At 29.1% G+C, this 22,188-nt stretch overlaps 3 protein-coding genes across 4 annotated transcripts; 2 read left to right on the top strand and 1 right to left on the bottom strand.

Moving 5' to 3' along the window:
* Nucleotides 1–1,520: 1,520 nt before the first annotated feature.
* LOC116775108 (TM2 domain-containing protein CG10795) lies at nucleotides 1,521–3,086 on the top strand. Its single transcript, XM_032667929.2, has 4 exons — nucleotides 1,521–1,945; nucleotides 2,020–2,101; nucleotides 2,224–2,389; nucleotides 2,673–3,086. Exons 1-4 carry the CDS (start codon nucleotides 1,726–1,728, stop codon nucleotides 2,793–2,795), a joined length of 591 nt encoding a protein of 196 aa, XP_032523820.2. The 5' UTR covers nucleotides 1,521–1,725; the 3' UTR covers nucleotides 2,796–3,086.
* On the bottom strand, nucleotides 3,043–4,881 carry LOC116775097 (evolutionarily conserved signaling intermediate in Toll pathway, mitochondrial). The gene is made up of 5 exons (XM_032667919.2): nucleotides 4,371–4,881; nucleotides 4,073–4,299; nucleotides 3,742–3,949; nucleotides 3,526–3,648; nucleotides 3,043–3,249 (listed from the first exon to the last, which is right to left on the bottom strand). Exons 1-5 carry the CDS (start codon nucleotides 4,753–4,755, stop codon nucleotides 3,092–3,094), a joined length of 1,101 nt encoding a protein of 366 aa, XP_032523810.1. The 5' UTR covers nucleotides 4,756–4,881; the 3' UTR covers nucleotides 3,043–3,091.
* A 302-nt stretch (nucleotides 4,882–5,183) lies between these two features.
* On the top strand, nucleotides 5,184–20,721 carry LOC116774273 (uncharacterized). 2 transcript variants are annotated; one of them, XM_032666957.2, is made up of 6 exons: nucleotides 12,047–12,098; nucleotides 12,553–12,588; nucleotides 13,238–13,364; nucleotides 14,858–15,175; nucleotides 18,515–18,629; nucleotides 18,792–20,721. In XM_032666957.2, the coding sequence occupies exons 1-6, from the start codon at nucleotides 12,062–12,064 to the stop codon at nucleotides 18,924–18,926; spliced, it is 768 nt and encodes a 255-aa protein (XP_032522848.2). In that variant the 5' UTR covers nucleotides 12,047–12,061; the 3' UTR covers nucleotides 18,927–20,721. The 2 variants fall into 2 exon arrangements, with proteins under 2 accessions (XP_032522839.1, XP_032522848.2); XM_032666948.2 differs by lacking the exons at nucleotides 12,047–12,098; nucleotides 12,553–12,588 and adding an exon at nucleotides 5,184–5,474.
* The last annotated feature ends 1,467 nt before the right edge of the window (nucleotides 20,722–22,188 follow it).

Below are 22,188 nucleotides of genomic sequence, written 5' to 3'. Positions count from 1 at the left end.
ATTGCATAAGTAAACATTAATAGATAAAAAGAAGTAAACATTAATTTAAAGTTATTCTTGTACCATCGTCTTGCCGAAACGGAAGTTTTAAATCAACTTTAACGAGTTGGTTACAAAAACTTTCTACATTCATAAATGACCTTATTGTACTGAGAAGTTCCTGAAGCTCATATAAATAAACTATCTCTATATTCTGTGAAGTACTTTGTACTATAAAAATTGTTTTAAGTTGCTTGTCATATATAAGTATAATGTCGAATAGTTCTCATGGTACATGTACAAGGAAGTTTAAGAAACATCTTAGTAAATCCACGAAAACACTGAAGATAAATCAATAAATTTTAGTATGTATTGAGTTTTGCTTTAAGATGTGTAACAATTTTTTATTTTTCTTTATGGGGTTTACTTACTTCCTGACTGATGTACATGTGTCACATGGTGTTGCGGATGCTTTGCCAGCCTTAATATGAAGGTAAGAGTTGAAGGAAGCTGACGGTTCAATAACCATCCTTTTCAAGGTCGGCAACGCAAATACAACACCTCTTATGTTGCAAATGTCCAAAGGCGACGGTAACCACTTACTATCAGGTAGGCCTGGGTAGTCTGCTCGTTTGCCCCTTCGGCACATAAAAATAATCATGTTAAAGAACATTTCCCTTGGTCTAAATTAAGAGTCGAGTTTTGTGTGTCGCTGGCACGAGATACGTAAGTTCCCCTTATCCGACTTGTAGTTGAAGGATGTCCCTGAACTCTATGTCAATGAAACATGCCCAACCTCAAAACAGACTTTTGGCTGATGTAGGACAGGCCATTGTACCCATCAACATCCCGGGAGAGGAATGGGTGGGAGAAAGGAGAGGACAACAGGATCTTTCATTCATTGGTCGAAACTTTATAGAATAAGTCACGCCGATCTTCTGTGAGAGGGCCATACTTCCTCGGTCGAGCCTGCCCCTGTTTGCGCTGTAGTTACTTGACCACAGCTAAGCTCTACCTTGAATAATTTTAGACTAAAAAGTAAAAAGTATTGAAAAAAAATAGTGTTAACAAGATCTATAATTATTAATAAATAGACCAAAAATAATTTTATTAATACGATAAATAGTTGTAGTAATTGCTTGCTATTATGTTTTTGCCGCAAAAAAAACCTTTATTATGAAATATAAATCTAGATTACATATGTTTTGCAAAAAATTGTGTTTTAAATGTATACGTATATTGTATTGGGTTCTCCATAATATATTTTTTTCTGGTGAAAGAACTGTATTCCATCCAAAATAATATTACTTAGTGTATATATATATTTAATAAAAATATATGTACTTGAGTCTTAAGAGCATATCTACTATTCAGTATTCATATATTGCTCACAATTTTAATAAAAAGATTTTAACTAACTGATTTCTGACCATTTATTCACCACCAAAATTGTTTTGCTGTCGAATTAAGTATTTTATAGTCTATATATACTATGGTGAACGCTTTTGTAATGATAAAAAGTTAACTTTTGACACTTGTAGCTGACAAAATTGAAAATACTTCAGATTTCACGATAGAATATACATGTTATTATTTAATTCAGACAGAAACTAGAAAGTAATATACGATATAATAACTTATTAGTAAAATTAAAGTAAAAATGTAAAAGCAATAAAAAGCAGAGATACAAAAAGACCTTATGAAGCCGATGCATTGTTTTGTGTTCTATAACTAAATTATATAAAAATGTCTTGGTTGTTATTAAGCACATTCTGTTTATTATTTTATTCGACATACTGTGCAACTGAGGAATCGAAAACTGATAATGTGGTAGTCGACTGCAGTACTTTAAGAATGGGGCAATATATCTGTCCTGACCCGAGTCAAAATCAAATAGATTCTGCTACTCAACAATACTATGGCTGCACCAAGGGAAAAGATGTTCCCTCAGAGGGTGAAGCAAATGGTGAGAAATATATAAATATTACAGAAAATGTTTTATAAAGCTTACCTTAAAAGCTTGCTTGATTTTAATTTCAGTTTGGTGCATAGCAGCTGATAAGATCATTTGTAATGAAACAAAGAATTCAACATTTTATAAGAAAATGCCATGCAAATGGACGTAAGTTTTTATTAATTGTCATAATTAAATTAAATTAATAAGTTATTAATATAAAGATGTGTATATTATATACTAAGAAAATCATTACAGTTTACACTCATATTATTTATATGCATTTACAGAAATGGCTATTCTTTAGAGATAGCATTACTATTGTCAGTGTTCCTGGGAATGTTTGGCTTGGATAGATTCTATCTTGGTTATCCTGGTATTGGACTTGCAAAGCTGTGCACTCTTGGATTTATGTTCCTTGGGCAATTGCTTGATATAATTCTTATAGCAGCACAGGTAATATCACAAAGTTTTATGAGGAGTATAGAATGGTTAAGATGGTTACTGTAGATTGTTTAAAAGGTATATTCAGTGCAATAGATCTTAAGTGGTTACGTAAGTATACATTAAAAGCTTATATTTTGCAATATCTGGCTTGTAATGTAATATAGCTTACAAATACCAGCATATATTGCTAGTCCTCAAATAATAATTCCCAACTACAAAAAAGAGATGTGATCTTAGTATGATATACAAGACATAGCATCTTTATTATTTTCCTAATTGGTAATATTTTTAGGTTGTAGGGCCTTCGGATGGATCCGCATATGTGATACCATACTATGGTGCTGGTGTAACTGTTGTCCGCAGCGACAATGAGACATACCTTCTGCCGCAAGCTGACTGGCACAACATCACCTGACAGTGGGGGACAATATCCTTCGAAGTGGATGATGATTATGAATGGACATAATATATCACGATCGGTGACCGATTAGTGTAAAGTGTAACAAGAAAATGGATTGACAAGTTAATGTGTATCTAATGTAAATATAAGTGTACACAAGGTTATTAAAAAAAAATTTTAGAACATTTTAAATACAGTTATTTGAAATACTTATTTATAGATACAAATATCTAGCTTGAGGTTGAAATGTAAATAAAACTGATTTATAAATATGTTATAATATTAAATAAATTAATGTACATTTAATATTTTTATTTATTTTCATTTTTAACAATGTCCGTCTCATACAGTGATACATCAGCTGGTGGTGCTGTTAGTGTAAATATCACAGGTACATTTGCTAATGCGGGATTATCATGTTTCTCTAACAATCTTATCCATGACAATAATGAATCTCTTGATGAAGTTCCTGCAATGAAAATAGATTGACTTTTCTTATTTTACAACATACTTCTACTCTTGTATATTATGTTAAAGAAACATCTAACATCTTGTATGACAAAAAGAATTTGTAATGTATTAAAAAAGTTACAGTGATTTCTGCTAGTGTTTTTATTTGAAAGCTTTAAGATTATATAATTCTATGTTATCCATATCTTTTAAAGTAGCCGCAATATCATCTACAAATCTAAATACTAAAATTCATAGCAATTATATATAGGATTTAATTAAATAAATTACTAACCCGTAGCGCACACAGCTACTATAGTTCCATCATCTTGTTCATGTACAGTACATTTCACTTGCGGTAATGTAACTTTACCTATAACACCCGGTATACCAACAGGCTTCTGGATTTTAGAGACGTCTGGAAGAGAGTAAAATTATTAATAAGAAAGAATTTGTTATTGTTACAAATTTGATTTATAGTCAAAAAATAATGAGAGTAGAGAAAATATACCATCTGTATCAGTATTATCTTCATATTCCGGTCTCGTTTTGCCTAATAGAAGGAAGTATGTGACTACTTGGTCCCTTAAATAGATGTTGAAGGGTCCCTTTATCACCAGAGGGATATCGGGAGGTTGTTCTGCTAGAAGAACTTTTTGTATTCTGCTCTGGGCGCATACAATCCAGGTCTTGTCTATTGAGGCTTCTATTTCTTCTGTCTGACACAAAATATTACTAGAAACACTGTGTTCAAGGATATAATATTCTATTGTAATTAAGTAAATGATCAAATGCAAACAATATGTTATACAATAAAAATAAATAAGTGTCAAAAATGTTACCTGCCACACATCTATTTTAGTGTCTGGGTCCACAGAAGTGATTCTCTGAATTGCTAGATTTGCCAGTTCTAATGTATTGTCAGGGAGTGATTCTGGTAAGGGCCACGGGGACAAGTTCTTAAATTTTGGCATCCAGTACATCATTCTCCAGTACTTTCTTAATGGTATTCCTCTACGACCAAAAATGTTTAATAACATCTGTTCTAATTCAGAGTCTGGCATTACACCTAGGAAGAGAATGAAATGATTATAGAAAAAAATTATGACTAAGTACTTCATTGCAGTTTTATAATTTTACCATTATTTTCCATTTGTTCTAATAAATCTACGGCACATTGCTGCTGTTTAGGATAATGAAGAAATTCAGCTTGAAATATATTGACAGGTATAAATTTTCCTTTTGGTAAAACATCAACTAAAGCTTTGTACACTTCTAAATCTTTTTGGACCCCAAACTCGTTCATTCGGGATAAAGCAGCATAAATAAATTCAACATGACCTCTTCGTCTAGTGTCCTGATCTTCGAACATTTTTATAACCTCCAAATAAGTCTGTTTCGTCTTCTTAGGTTTATTGACAAAGGGATCATAAGTGACCACTTTTGACTCTGAAGACTTAAATCTTCGTAAATTTATGTTAAGTGTTCTAAATCTCAAAATATTTCTTGTTATGTTAACATTCATTTTAAGTTTTATGTACAAGGATGCAGCGAAATAGTCATTCAAACAGAAATTAAGGATTTTCACATATTTTTAGTGATTAATATCTATTCACTGACTTCAAAGTTGATAAATTATAATATTATAAGGTTATAAGTTTATATCATTTATTTCTAAAATAACTTTTAGTTTTTTATGTTGTGTAAGGCTATGGTTTTTATGATACAGCCAACAATAAAATTATTTATTTCAGATTTAAAAAAATCATTTGATAGCATACTTTATGTAGTGTTAGTATTCACCTTTAATGTAATACAAAATATGAAAAGACTTTTAACTAATCCATTGTAAAAGGGATAATTCAGTAAACTTGAACGCGTTTTAGTTGGTCTTCATTCATGCTATAGAAGATAATTTTCGCGGTATTAACTTCCTAGTTCCTTTTTCTCTTCACAGGTAGTATAACTTTAGTCTCGTTAGGAGGAGGTCGTATTAGCAGTGACGAAAAGTTACGTATTTAAATACGAAAAGTGATTTTGATGAACCGGGCTAAATAAAACCATTTTAAATTAAAATTATTGAATATAATTTGATTAATAATTACCACTTTTCCCAAGGTGAAAGTTAATGTAACCGTATTCTTGTAAAGCGTTCAATTAGTTTTCACATATTTAAACAAGTGGTGTATATGTCTAAAATGATTATATTTGGATTTATTATTCCGTTACTTTTGCAAAATGCTGGTGAGTTATATTATATAGTTATAGCCTTTTTCTATATTAGTAGGTAAAAAAAAAATCATGTATAATGTGGTTTTACATATCCTAGTGTTGTAATCATACATTTCAATATATGATTTTAATAGGCACGTGACAAAAAGTTCAATGTTTTTTACACTTTTCTCGAGACGTAAAACTGTATGTTGGCCTTGAAATATACTACACATAGTATTTAAATTGCAATTCACCTTATTGATACTCAGGTATTTTTAAATTGCACACAATTACTGTATTTAAATAAACATTTTTGTTTAAAATCATAAGATATTTAAAAAGAAAAAAATTATCTAGTTACTAGTAATAATTGCCTACTTTGTTCACACTTTGTAAGCAAGTGACAGATTATTTCGCTCGAATTTATTTTTTACTTGTCGCCTAAGCAGATGCATTGCTCTAATTTTTGTCTTGTATACGTCTTCGGGCACGTCTCCAATACGCCCACTATGTTATTTTGTTGGTATCTATTCTCAACCCATCGTATTAGTCTACTTACAGAATATATCATAATTTCAGGTGTTTAACTAATATAAACAAGATACGTAGATATGTCTAATTTCGTTTATATATACATATATATATTTTAAATATTACGATATACTTTCGTAAATACTGATTTTTTTTCTTCCATAACGATTAACGATACTTTTTGTAGAGTTAAACAAAAATGTAAAGCTGTAAATGTTGTGGCTGTTAGAATTTTTGTATTAGATTAATATAATTTTTGGCGTCAAGAACCATTGAATACTATTTATATTTTATTTGATTTGATAATAACTTTAAAATTGTGTACTAAGAGATAAACTAGCAAATAGGAACCAGGAAACGTTATCGTAAGACGAGAATGTAAATAAGGCTGATGCTTGAAATCAAATTGGTAAAACTACTATATATTAATTTGTTTGTAATTTTTTTTATTATTTTATATATTATTAAGTACATTTTTATAGCATTACGTTACGTTATGTCACGTTAAATTACGTTAGTGACATATTCAGTTATTTTGAATTAAGTATACATTTTATAATTAACCAATATACATATTATAAGTGTATAATATTTACTAATTCCACGTGTATATGCACCTAATTTAATTTAGTCTCTAAGAAAGTCAAAACAGATAGTGCCAAGGATACAAAATACGTGTTTATTTAATAAAGATAAGTTAATTTTCATTATGATGTATTTTTACAGGCGTGTACAACAAGTGTGTACAGCAAAATACATTTCATAATCGTTATGGAAGTCATAGTTTTGGTTTGCTGTTATCTGTAGATCGTGTGGCATTTGTTCCTTTATGATATATCGCTAGTTAAACCGTTTTAATATTTTGTCTGATCGTGGAATTGATCTACGACGCCATACAACCGCTGATATGTTTATCGAATATTATAATACCAAAATGGTTTAAATTATGACCGGATATAAATCTAGTGATGATTCGTTATCAACATCACCGGCTAAATAAAATACGGGTCATAACACACACAGGGGAGTATTGTAGAGCGATAATGGCGGTGGATTTCGTTCAAGTTAGTATGAAATCAACCGTCCGTACAAAAACTTGTCCCATCTGACTTGTATGACAAATGACCTAACATTCGGAAACCTCGCTGAAATGGCCGAATTGCTTCGAAGACGTTTAGGAGTTAATGCTTTTCGGGGATTCACTTGGGAGTAAAGGTTTTATAGAGATAAAAGGATGTGTCAAACCCCTGTTACGATTGTTTGTTGATCTATCCACTATATGACATTGCTTTAACAACATTTAATTTATAATAAGATATATTTTTTTTAAATAATATTTTATATTATTATCTTTAAAAAATATAATCCGTTTATTCTATATTAATTGTATTTTTTTTTTTAATAAAGATAAGTATTATCGAATGAAAATATTCTAAGCTAGTTTGATATAAATACTCTAAATGTTAATAACGCCCATCAATATCCCAAAATAACTTTTATATTCTTGCTTGAATACTGTATTGTACTGCGGGTTTTCCATTACGTGTAATGAATACTATTTATTCGGCAATTTTATAAAAATATTTCTTCATAAATAAAGCTTCATTCCTGTGTTTTTTTAATCATGCTCTCAATTTACGAAGGAGTTTTCAATCTTTCCTCTTTGGTTATAATTATAATTTAAAAAAAAATAATTATTTCTTTTCTATTTAAACTCTTAAAACATGCCCGGTATGACGCTCAATATTATTTGTCAGTACTCTATCTGTGTAGGCTTCCAATGAAAAATATTTTTCTCTAACCTTCTAACTTCGTGTTTTGTACAATTTTCTATATCGAAAATTCATAGAACAAATATAAATCGATTGTTTCGTGTTATCTTCGTCATGTATATTTTTCTATTGCAACAATTATGTATGAACTGGCATTAAAATGTACTGTTTACTGTTAAGTGTCTTATGTCCTTCCACAAACTCAGTAATTTTCATAAGTATACATATTTTTATTTTATAGAAGAATCTTTCAACATTTAACATTTTTATTTTACAGAAGAATCTTTTAACATAAAGAACCAGTTATTATACTACTTTCTTTATTTTTTAGTACCATTTCACTTATACCATAACCACATCAAATTTGTAACACCAAATTTCATAGTAAATTCAATGACTTACTTATTGTTACTATGTGAATGTTTACTCACATTGTAACTGTTTAAAATAAAGCTCCCAAATAATTATTTCGTGTATTTAAGACGACAGCTTTATGTACAGACTAAGATATTAAGAATGATATAGCTTTTTAAAAATTAAATCACTTATACTATACAAATACTTCCGTGGATTTTATAAATAAATTTAGTTTTTTATATACGAAACTATAAATGGCTATTAATTTTAAAATCTGGCAAAGTAATATAAAAAGATCAAGTCATAAATGTTATAAAAATTCCTAGTTGCAGCTCGGAAACTGCATTTTTCTTATTGCAATTCATTTTCATTCATACAAACAGCTATAGATTACTACCGTTCATTTTTTTTACGTTTTATACATAACTTTCATGACGATGTCAATCTTGTATTATCAGATTCTATTATTTAATATAATGACATTGAATTTCATAATTATTTGTACACACAAATTATACAATAAACTGTGATTGTTGAGTTTATTGTCACAAATTCGTATATTGTTTTATTAATTCGCTGCTTATTAAATTTTCGTTTCAACCAGCTAAATAAATAACCGTTTTTATAATGTACGGTTTTAAGCTAGTTTTGGTTGGTTAAAATGTCTGGCTTACGTTTATGTGACATTGTTCCACATCCGCGTTGAAAACCTAATCCGTCAGATAAGATATACGAGCTCATATGGAGTTTTCACTAAATGTAAAAAAAAATCACAACATACAAGATAATAGTGAAGATTTTAATATATGATAATAAAATGTATAATAAAATGCACTCCATAAACCTCGAGCTTTATATAACGAAATGATTTTTAAGATTTTTAAATACATTCTTAAAGGCAATTTAAAAATAGCGCGATTTATTATTTATTATTGAATAAAATTGGTTATTTAAGGTTTGATAATCTGACACAACTTATAGTTTTTGATGTTCCCATGCAAATATTGAACCTAAAAGGTCGCAAATAGTTTCTACTATTAACAGCTGTGATGACTTAAAAAAAATGTCTATTGTTAGTTTTCATGATCCTTTGATTTATAAAGCATTTTATAACATATATAAATACAATTATTTTTTATGCAAATATATTTCTTTACACGCAAACTTTATTCAGTGTGATTCATATGAGACATTTTTCATAAATAATTTGGTCAGCTTGCAGACAAATCTTAAGGACTTGAGAGACGAAAAGGATATAAAATCGGCTGAATACAAAAAGAATAATTAAAAATGCACGCACGCACACACACACGCACACACACATACACACACACACATACTTATAATTCAAAAATGTATCCCGCTCATTAAGTTGAATGAAAATATGCGCTTTAATAACAAAATAACTAATTATGATTTCAGCTTTTCAATTTGCATAAAGGCAACAAAACATAATTGATTATTAATCAAATAGTTTTATACATACATGGAAATAAAAAGCTATTAGTTATTCAGCAAATAAACATTATAACTAATTGTACGAACACATTTTGTCTCGTAAAGATTAAAGCAATTTGTGCTTGGTATCAAATGAAAAGTTTCGGTATAAATCACAGCCTCCTGATCCGGTTGCGATTTTGCGGTAAGGGATTATCCTTTTCGTGACATCAGATTCGGAACAAAATACTTGTTTTCACCTTAAAATTTTGAAATAATTCCATTAATTATATTATATCTACTGAGTTTTTAAAACAATATCAATATCAATATAATCTGACGTGTATGTATTTCGGTACAATAAATGTATGCTATATAATGACACAGATTATGGTAAAAGATTTTGAATGAAGCCGTTATTAAATTTACCTTAAATTTAAAAGGAATGTGTATTTTTTTTTACCAAATATTTATATCGGGGCAGTCTGTACAATATCTATCTTCTGCTACGATAAAATATCCACGTTTTTTCCATACATAATACAAGTTCTTATTTTTCATTTCTTATAGAATATATTAATATTATTCTAAATTGAAATTAAAGTTAAAGCAAATTTATAAGGGGAGCCATGTTTTATGAACTTCTTCATTAAGTACTAAACCTCGATTCAGTCTAATTGCTGATGATGCTTCCGGAAGCCTTATTCTATCCGTTCTCTAAATCTAGCCAATTCTATCTCGATTTCCCGTAGTTGCTTTGCGTTTGCTGTATGCTTGAATATAATAGTCTGGATATTAACGTAAGAAAATTAAACAAAAACTTTAGTTATATCATAAATAATAGCGATAATTAATAAAAAAAATATTAGTTTTTTTTTTCTCTCAACAAAAAGGGATATAGATCGGTTTTTATCTAAGGCCGAAAAGAACTTAAAATACTTAGATGAAATTCACCACCGGATGATTCTTTATGACTAACATTTTGCGGCTGCAAATTACAAATTTAATTCGCGACTAAAGTCTTATGTTTTTTCGTTTAAGACAAATGAAACATTCGTCATTTATCACAAGTTAAAGAGATAGAGTATTGTTTATTTCTTAAAACATGACGTTGTTGAGGTAGTTAGGTATATCTTTTTCCTTTGGAAATGGAAAAAGTAGTTAAAGGAGTTAGTAATGATAGTCCATTATCTCTTTTCTTTGAGGTATGGTGCTTAAATAAGATTACCTCATTTTAGACGTTTTCTTATATCGATCAGCTAGAGCATTTAATAAAATTTGGTTTGCTTTTATTTGTATTTTTTCTATCTCATAGTAAGAAATACATTTTATATTAACGTGATAAATATGATTAAGGTTATGTTTTTCGCCTTGACCAAAATTAACATTAATTCTGTCGTAATACACGTTAGAAGTCTTGAATTATTCATATGAAGAAGAATCTTATTTGGAAGAGCTCAAAAACTTCCAGTATTTTATTACCTGCGTTGGAGGCATGAAGCATAAGATTCGAGAATAAAAATTAACTTAACTGAGCTGCAGCCATCATATTACAAAACCGGATTCGACGTTCTGCATAATATAAAGTTATTTTCGGAATTCCTTAGCTGTGTAGATGGACATGTTTTGGCAGTACCTTAATTCACCACATAAAATAAAATTTATTGGATAATTAAGCTCGCAATATTAAGTATAATTAGTTGCGTAAGGATTGACAAAAAGGTAGACACTTTGATCTCGTCTGTCCGCAACCACGATTGCTTTAAAGTAGTCGAAACTTCGGGTAAAATGTAATAAAAATATTGCGCAGTGAATTCGAAAAATTATAGTTTTATTCGTATAATCATACCATCGTCAAGAATTTTTGAAGTTAAAATATTAGACATACTAGAAAGAATAATATGTTATGAGTTGTTGTATTGAAAAAAAGTATTTGTTCGACAATGAATAAGGTTAACTCAGTAAATTAAGTGGAATATGGACATTGCGTCAAGGCGAGTCTGTTTTTCTATGGCATCTGAGATGAATTCAATCATTCAATTGATTCCACTGACCAATGTTTTATAAATTGCTCTCTAGGTACATATGGTTCAAGACGTAGTTGTGTGACGTTGGTATTACGCACGCACACATATAAAAATATCGTACGATGTTTGCCGTCCAATGAAATCCTTCCATGAGGTGGGCTTGGCTCCCCACCATAGGAATGTGGCGCTGAGAGTGGCACCGTTAAAAATAAACTTGTTTATCATGAGACACATGACGGTGTTTTCGAGGCCATTGCCATGATATCAGTGAAAGGATATGTTTAAAATGTCATCGATGTTTTTTTTTAACTTGTTGCTGTACCAAATAATTTTATGGCAAAAAATGCGGCACCGGTTTTTAAATTACCTCAAAAGGTGCTGTCATTCAAGGTGTTGTGTTACAGGAATTATTAACCTTTGTTTATTTTTATTCTAGTGTTTCGAGAGAGAACATAACTTCCAAGATATCAATAATAATTGTACTGTGGCAGGAATGAAACGCCAAGATATAAATTTTCCAATCGTTTGTGGTACAGTAAATATTTAGTTGCGCATAACGTAAAACGATACCAACTAGTGACAGTAATTACCGCATGCTATAGTGTGTATGATGTAAAGTAAGCCAGTATATTTGCTCAGACCACGTGGTAAAATCGTCTGTATTACTTCCATGCAAACAATCATAAGCACTAGACAAGATTATAGCGAGGTTGTTTTAAATTTTAATGAACTGTCCAATGAATGATGAATTTGAAAATAGAACTACATATAACATTATGATAAACATTGATATAATATTGAATTACATAATCGTAATAGTGGTCATGTACATTATAATGAAATATACAATGATGTACAGTAACAAAAACATGGCTGCCATATAAGAACAGTGAAACTATACGAAATATATTTAAAATGTTGTGTTTTGAATTCTAAATGCGACGGGCGATGTTCCTACATAATGCGAGATCATTATCGCCGTAGGTAGAACAGAACTCTGCTTTTGTTTGGTATACTTAGGTATGTGTTTTTATCATATCAGATTCAAGGAACTATAATGATACTACTGAATGCGTTTAATTAAAAACTTTAATATGAAAAGTGATATTAAATTTCAACGGGAAAGTTTTTGGATAGGTTACCTAAAAAAAATTATTTTATTTATTTGTAACAGTTAATTGAGTTTATTCTATTTTATTTTATATATATATATATATATTATCACCCGAATGTGTTAATATTATCAGACACCAAATTTTTTTTTTTTTTGAGAAATGGCCAGTGATACAAATGGAATATATTTCGTAATTATAAATCAAATTAATATTACGTTTTCTTATAGCAAATAACCAATCATGAAACGGTTTTGTTTGCCGCCTCTAATGTTATGGCTCAATGAAACAATGTTTATTCATTTAAATTTACTATTCTGACTGAAAGTTGTACACAATAAGTTGAAAACTTTGGCTCAAATAATTTTAAACATATATGTTTCACACTAGTTAAGCTTGTATAAAACAGAGTATATATATATATATATATATGACAAAATTTTACATACTTCCGTGTCTACTATATTATTGGGACGTAGGAAACCATAGATCTTGATGCGATGAAATCCGGAATTATGCATAGAAAAACGGATAATATCACTTTCTTTTGTTATCAGATGCCCTCAAAGGGAATTGTAACAAGGATGAGGATCTGCTCCAGCGATGTTCAATGGCGCTGCCGGTGCTCAGTTCTCCGGAAATATCATTTGCATTGACTCGAGAGGAGCTGGATAAAAGTTGTGTGTGAGTGGGCCACTTTTCTACTTTTATTTTAAAAATTGAAAAAGTTTTCTAAGGTTTTCATCATTCTTGTTTTTTTTCATTATAATAAATCTCTCTTTTCCTTCATCTTCTTCCTGAAATGTATGTTGGGATGATCTTATAAAAAGTGCTTCTGTATTATATTACTGAAAGTTACTTTCCGGTTGTTTGGCAGTTTAAAGTCAATTATATTTTAAATATACAAAAAGAATAATTACCATATTGAAATTCCAATTAAATTTAGTAATACGTAAAAAAAAAAAAATTATTATTTTGTTTTGCTGAGTCATAAAAAAATTTAAAAGCACACTCATTTATTTTAGCGAAGTTGGATAAAGTTTTACCAAGACGGCGTTAGCACCCTCGAGAAACTTTAAAGGAAATGGAACGAAGAACATAGTTGGCTCATCTTAATTTAGTGTTCTTGTTTGCGGTAAATAGCAATTAGAAGCTAGTTGTCCAACTGACTAACTTTACTTGCCACATGATCAGTTCATTAAAAGGCAAGAATCAACTAAGTTTATTAAAATGTGTTATCCGTACAATCCTAAGCTATATTTAATTTCATACAATGTGAATAGTTATCGAAGCTCGTGTCGAAAAATTTTCGACCTTATAAAAAATTGTAGAAAAGAATCTAGAGAAAACGAGAAAATATCTATCGAAAGCTCCTATAATCGGATAAAAAAGTTTGGGGAACTCTTTAGAGGATCAGTAACTTTAGTACAGTTGAGTGTGCTTTCCAAATTAAGAATAAATAGGATATTTGGCTTATATATTTATATATAGTTTCTATGGTTAATTGGTTTTGGTATCATTTAATGCTTAATATTGCATACATTCTTTTAACTAAACAATTTATAGTAGATGCATATAAAAACAATTCCTTCTATTCTAGATATTTCTTAATGATTACATAGTATTTTACCCGACTGTTCTCGTTAATCGTCACATTCCCAACTTCAAGCACATAGAACAATAGATATTATATATGGTTTTAAATTATCCAAATGCCCAAGAATATCAAATATTACAATCAACTCATTCCAACGAATGTTAAATACATACATGTAGCTTTTTAGAAACGACCAATATTGTCAAAATGAAGACTAGACGTTGCTCAAAACTGAATTTGATATGCGAAAACTTTACGCATATTTGTTCATTAATTCAGAACATTAAAATTAACAGAGGAGAGGATCGGTAGACATAAATTTAAAAATATTTTAATTATGTAATATAGGTTTACATTGCTGCCTTAATTTTTTTTTTAAACAATTGATTAGAAGCAACACACTATGCATTTTTATTAGTTTGAAATAAGGTTACAGGTGGCAGATCATTAATCGCAATCATTTACTTCATATTGTATGTAGTGTTATCACTCACCACTAATACGAAAAATCATAATGAAGGCTCCAGGTTAGCTTTTATTCGTTACAAGAGACATCTTCATGCATATCAATTTGTTGCAGTGAGTTGAGAGCCGGCATAAAATGCATCGATAATTACACAGAGGTTTGCATGAAGAAGAGCGAACAGGTGATGTTTAGAAGTATATATGCTGGAATTATTGATGTCATCCAAGAACTGTGCTCCCGTGGAAAGTATCAGGACGAGTACCTCCGTCACGCGGACTGCGTTAAGAAAGTGCGTTCCGAATATGAAGTTTGCAGCAAGAAGTATGAGGTTACATTGACCACGGTGAGCAACTATGAGAAGAAAGATCAGTACCACACAGATCAGACGGGTGTCGCCAGTAGCCATGAGGATTATTTGAGGACTGTTTGTTGGTAAGTTACTTATAAAATTCTTAATACTTCATCATTTTTTTTTTAAATAACTGCCATTTGGTAGTAAAAGAATTCGTCGGTATCGAACTATTGAAAAAACCATACTAATTAACGATATATTATATTTATTTAAATGAAACTAATATATTATATTATATTATACAAATTTCAAACTTTTAAGCCCAAATTTATACATGTGTATGTTTTATATCAACAATACAATACAATGTTTATACCAACAAGTTAAAGGCGAATGAGATTTTATAATGAAAAAAAAAAATTAACTATGCAAAAGTAAATATAATATTTTATTAATTTTACAGTTCAATAACATCCGTTATAAGTGCTTACATTTTGAATAACCATTGAATAAAATAAAACTACTTACAAAAAAAAAAAATTTTTGATTGTAAAATTATGAATATCAACATTCCGGAAATCATTCTGATTTTATAATTAGAATAAGAATTATTTCCGGAATAAAATCTGGAATGTTATGTCATTTACAAATGAAGGATGTCCTATTCAATTAAAATTCAGCGAAATTAATCTGTCAAGTAAAGGAACTTTGTGAGATGAGTTCCGACGTACTTTAAATCCGACGAGATCATTAGGGAGCTATTACTTTCAAATTAGTGTAAAGGTCTGTTCAGTTTACAATCTATTTTAGTTTAAAAATTAAACCGGATTAAACAAATGTACAGTCAATAAACATTGATATTTTAATTATTATATTTAAAATTCTTATATTATATTGATTATCTCTGAATCGGAAATCGGAAACTTGTATTGGATTCTCAATAGACCACTTCTTCAGTAAAGTCCTTTGTCTTAGGTCTTAGGTTTAGGAACTAGTCAACCGTAACTTTGCATTCTTTGTATTGCAATACAAATGATAAACATAAAACGTCCTTGCCCAACCAATACTCATTTAAATACGAGGCTTTGCTTACGAGTCCATTATCCTGTGTCAATATCCCCCTTGAGGAAAACAGCCCAATCTATCATACGAGCATAGTTTTATAAAGACCTAATAGAGCTTTGAATAATATTAAGAAACCAAGTTGCACTTTAGTCTGCAATTTCAAATAGCCCGATATACATATAGACAATTTTCAAGTAAATTTTTCGTCGGTTTAACAAGCTAGCAATTAGGTATTTATAAACACTAAATTTTTAAAAATATTAAAAAAAAGTGACATTATGAAAAGAAGAGAGCTTTTTTAGAAAAAAATATAAATTTCATAAAAAGATTAAATAACATTCGAAATTTAAAAATTTGTATATAACAAATTAACACTTAATTCTCGTTATTTCCATACAGTTCTTTACAGTTATTCCTTTCGAGTTCCACGGTTCTTTTTTTTTGTATATCGCAGTAAAACTGTTTAAAATTCATCCAGCGCGTCGTCAGATTTAGTCGCATTTAAAGATTTTTCGCTCCACTTATTCTTATTACCGACTCATTTGTTATTTGTCCTCTTAATAATTTCTGAAATTTAAATAATTTTTGAATGTAAATGAATCGATATAATCTTTTCTTATTATTATACATATACGCTACATATGAGAATGAGAATGATAATTTTTATTTATTTCTTTATTCTCATTCTCTTTAACTTACAACACGTATTAATTAAACTACGGATTTATCACTATGATAAAAAATATTTATTGTATTTATTATAGTAAATTTATTATAGTAAATTAGATAAAACAAAAGTCACAACAAAAAACGAAAGATTTATTAAAAATCATATATATTTTTTAAATTATTCAAACAGTATCACAGGAGACACACGTCGCTGAGCACGGACTATGAAAAGATAAACAAAACAATACTATTTTCTGAAAATACTTATCCAGTGGAACTGTGAAACGTGTGAAATAAAAAGAGTTTCAAATCATTTGTAGCGGTTTACTCTGGAATACTAATTTCTGTACACCATCTCAAGCTCCTTTATTCCATTGCATTCTACATCCAAGAATGTGGGATTTTTTTTATTGGGCTGCGTTCTATTTTTTTCTATAGCGGTTTGCATTTACAAATTAATATACACGTTAGTGACGTTTTAATGGTTTTTGGATGTATCAAACCTTTCTTCGTTTTGTGGACACATTCTCTGAGTGCAGGTTAGTTTGAGTTCAGTTTTGTATTTAAAAACTATCATTCTACACCATCTGTGCTATAGAATTACTTCATTTTAGTAGACTTATTTCTGCACTGGAGTCCATTAGAACTGGCGAGGAATAGTTTACGCTTGAAACATTTTGCTTTGTGATACTAATGGAATTTAATGTTGTTTAATATTTTTGAGTGAAAATAAAAATTTCTTTCGAAATCATATGACAACTGATTGATTCTTGTATTTTATATGTGAGCGTACTTATCACGAAAAACTGTTTAAAGTCACAAAAAATTGCTTAAGTTTAAGACTTTCGTACACATTTAAATAAAACTACATAAGTTTTGCGGATTTAAATTTTACTCTACGTTTTAAACACTTTGGCGTCCACATGATCACGGTTCCTGCAGACAAGTCGAAACGCCTGGTGAAATGTATATAATAAAATACGTAGTTCACATAGAACACAGTAAAAATCATGGAGTAAGGATGACGGATACTAAAAATATGGAAACTTTGATATTAAATACCAAAAATTTTTTAAAGTTTCAATGTCCGTATTGCTTAACGAAAGTAAAGCGATTCAATATTATTTTACTGTGACCCATTGTTTTATAAATCCCATTTCATATAGACAATAAACTCGTAACCCATCAGTGATACCACACAAGTTAGTATTGTTAATTGAGACGTCTCCAGTTAAACTATGTACCAAGTGATGGCATTGTTAACGTAGAGTTTACTCAAGTAATACCGCTTCTAAGATATTATCCTCTACATAGTCTAAGCTATTTACATCAAAATTGACAGCTTTTCACATGAAAAGTTATATATATATATATATTATGATTTTGTTAGTTTTATTTACTTGAAGTCATTTGAAATAATGCGTTTCCTTTATAATAACTCATACCACATAATATGAGTGTATCATAATTTTATTACATAATTATAATTTTTAACCAAAACAGAATTTATATTGTGTTGAACATCACGAATTTCTTATTAACGGATCATTTAAATACGTATCAGCTGTCATCAATTTATTTAATAATGAAATTTGTATATTTATTACATACATAGAAGCACCGACTGATATTTTCTCTTATATATAATATTTTAGTAAGACACAATAATGAATACATACTGAATTAATTAATTTGTTCCACAAGTTCTTAAAGTTGATAACCAATAAAGAATCTTTCATTCTCAGTTCATTCCAAGAGTATCTGATGTGTTCAGAGCGGACGGTTCAGAGGTCGTGTGGAGATGAAGCCGCCCTGTTCACCAGCGCATTCCTTAAACGGATGGCGTCCAAAATAATCAAGGTATTTATATAATCAATCAATCATTTACATAACTACACTATCTCAACAATCCCGATCGTTATAAATCAGCTCTTGTTATACATGTTTTATTTTTATTGAAGCGTTTTATTCGTTCGCGGGACTGTTTCTTTTTAATAATGTCATCTATTTTTGATGTTACAGAACTTCTGTCTTGAATATCGGGGTCAAGAATGTGGTCTGTCCGATGCAGCGACGGCGGTGGATCAAAGCTTACTATTATTTACTTTTAGTGTCATAGCAGTTCTAACGCCGCACATAAAAAGCCTGCTAACATAACTATTTGATGTAAGAAATCTAATTTGTTATTAGGACTTAGGAAGAAGCGGGTCGGTAATTAATTTGAAAGAAGTTTGTTGTGAGTTACCCGATGCAGCGTTCAGTGAGTTGTACATTATTAATGCGGGTAGATTGTTTTACGGCACTCGGTCATGTGGAACTAAAGTTTATGCCTAAATAGTTTTGTTTAATTATACAACTAATTTGATATTTTCTGGTTCGAATAATTAGCTTCTATAAAAATTATTCGACTTAATACAAGTTACTTGTTACCTTATATTTTGTCCATTATAATTAATTGTAAATATGTTATCTTGTAGTTTCGTATTCTAATATATTTCGAGTAAAACTGACCTTCTAAATTAGTTTATCATATTATTTACATATTCGTTTTCCTAATTGTTTATTTGATTAATTTATTCTGTGTATTCATTATTAGATTCATTTTGTTTATCCGTCTTGAATGTCAAGTACATAATCAATATTACATATTGCGATACATTAAAATTAAATTCATTAAATTTTATTTAAAATATGTATTTTTAAAAATGTTTTTATGAACAATATTAATTTAAATGTTATAATCCTTTATATCTATCATGAAAATAGTAACGTAATCTACATTGGCGATTTTTTGAAAATAGAACGCGCGACGTTCGATATTTAACATAAAATTTTTGTTTCTTTAGTTCTTAATTTATATATCTGCTCATATAAATGCTTCTGAGTAATTAAAATATATTTAAATGTACATTTTATAGGAGCTCAGAACATCCTGTGATAGATAGCTTGTATGAATGTTTTTAAATCGATAAATTTGTTTTATTATTATTTTAAATAAAAATTATTTTTTAGCGCCTTTAGAATGTGAATAATTAGTTGCTAGGTGATTGAACTGAGTATATACTCTAGGAGAATTTGTTAGTATTGTGTAGTTGCTTATTAAGTTGCTCATTTGTTGGTTTTAAGACTGTTTGATTGATTCCTGAAACAAAATTTACGCATCCAAATCAATCAATAAGAGTTGACATAACGTACTTAACCTGTGTTTTAAAAAACCTGTAATGAAACATCGTTACTATATTTTAAATCACGTTCTGGTTGACTTACAAACTCATAATGCAATAGAAAATTTAAACTCATTAAACTGATAGGCACCATATTTAATATACGTGTTTATTTTTGTTATGTGATATAAATTATTTTGTCCTCTTCAATTATACCGAGTTAAAGATCTGTAATATTAATTATAAATAATTACTAATCTATATAAGACATGTACCTACCTATGTTTCTATTAAACATACGATTTAGTAATTTTCAAATAATTCTATTCAGTGATGTAGAAATAATTGCTGAAAAATTGTATTATTGAAAATAAAATGCTTCATGAAATTGAAAAATATACAGAAATTTTAAAATTAATTCGATTATTTATTAATATGTTTGTTACCTACATCGATATATTTTTTTAAATTACTACATGATTTGCCATATTTTCTATTGTTTTTAAACTAGCATCAATATTTGTTCCCATCCCTCTCGCTATAGATAATTAATAATTAATAATTACGTAAAATGTATTCTCCACACTAATCACAATGGTAACAATATTCCAGTACTAAATTCTATGTAATAGATTTCATTATTAATATAGTGATAAGTTATTGTACATACATGTACTTAGTTATTGTGTTACGTAAATTAGAAAATCTATATCCACATAATAAACATGATTATTTATATTATAAAAGAGATTATTTAATAAAACTTACTCGTTATTACGAGAAATGTATATATATTTTTTATTTTCTTTTCTTCTATCTACCGCGTAATGACTGGGGTCGATTATTTTGTAACAGAATATGTCTTAAATAGACCTCGTCAGAAAATGTTTTGTTATTTGTTGTTTACATTACTAACGTAATAATTTTTTTCGTATTGAATAATAATCGGCAAAATTATTTTAATGCGTTAGATAAAAAAATAAAAGCCAAAATAAGTTTTTTTTTACATCGAATTATAAATTACACTTTGGTGATTTTGTGATTTTGCTTCACCTTTTAGAATCTTTTATCGATTTGAACATCTTTTTCATGAAGGTTTCTCAATTTGATTATGTTTATTGTATATGTGTATTAAATGGCTCAACAAGATGGTCGTCTTAATTTTATTTTTGCGTCGTATAAACACTAAAAATGTTAAAAACTTCGTAAGAAATACTTTCTTATGATCAACGAATATTTTTCCAACAACTACCTGGACAAAATGCAAAGTTTCTTCATACTTCTTTCCAAACTGACGAAATTTTATTCTATTTCCATTCAATGTAAGTTCTTCGATATAGAAAGGTTGTATTTTTACTTCACATCTATCTCAGGGTTCCGTAGCTCAGGCCCCAAAAATAATGCTCTTATAAAATTACGCTATTGTCCGTCTGATAATATCTTTACGCGTAATTTTATTTAATAAAACATTTTATAGTATATAAGATGTTTTTATTTTATTATAATAAAATAAAATGACCAGGACTTTTTTCTATTGTATCAATACATACATGCAATGTTAAAATCAGTAGGAAAATTTTCCTCTTTTTTTATTTTTGATATCGATGATGCCACAACTTTTAACTTTTAACTCAGATTTTGAGGAATAATATTTTGTTAAAGACAAATTTAGGTTTTTCGACTCAAAAAAGTTAATTTTTTTGGGTATAATGTTCAGTGTTTTCAGAAGGTAAATAATAATTTATTTAGTTTCTCTCCATTCCAAACGTCAAAGATATCTATTTCTCGGCACGAAAGCCTCGGACTTCAACACTAACGCTAAGTGCTAAGTTTTTATTCTAAGTTTATGTCGATTGTTTTTAAAACTTGCTTAATCTTTCATTATTTATCCTTTTCTTCGTATTTTTGGCCGATTATTAAAAATAGAAAAAACAGCCATGACCATGACGAATTGACTGACATGAGCAAATAAATAAAATATTTTCAGTCATTTTCATCTACTACGCATATTATATTTTTGAATATTTTGGTTATAATTTATAGCCATTATAAATGTTATGCGGAAATAACTTAGTATAAAAATAATAGCTTAATATCCCAAGAGCTGATTATCTCGGGCCATAAATAACACAAACTTGGGATGCGTCGTCTAATTACAATAGACTGACATAAATCACGTATAATCTTGTTATTTTAATGAAATTCAAGAATATTGTGAAACATCCTAAATAAATCATTTTAACATGTACCTTTGT

The sequence above is a fragment of the Danaus plexippus genome, chromosome 8 (genome assembly GCF_018135715.1).
Source record: "Danaus plexippus chromosome 8, MEX_DaPlex, whole genome shotgun sequence".
In the NCBI taxonomy this organism is placed as follows: domain Eukaryota; kingdom Metazoa; phylum Arthropoda; class Insecta; order Lepidoptera; family Nymphalidae; genus Danaus; species Danaus plexippus.
The sequence above is the reverse complement of the archived record's forward strand: the minus strand, read 5'-3'. Positions and strand labels throughout refer to the sequence as shown.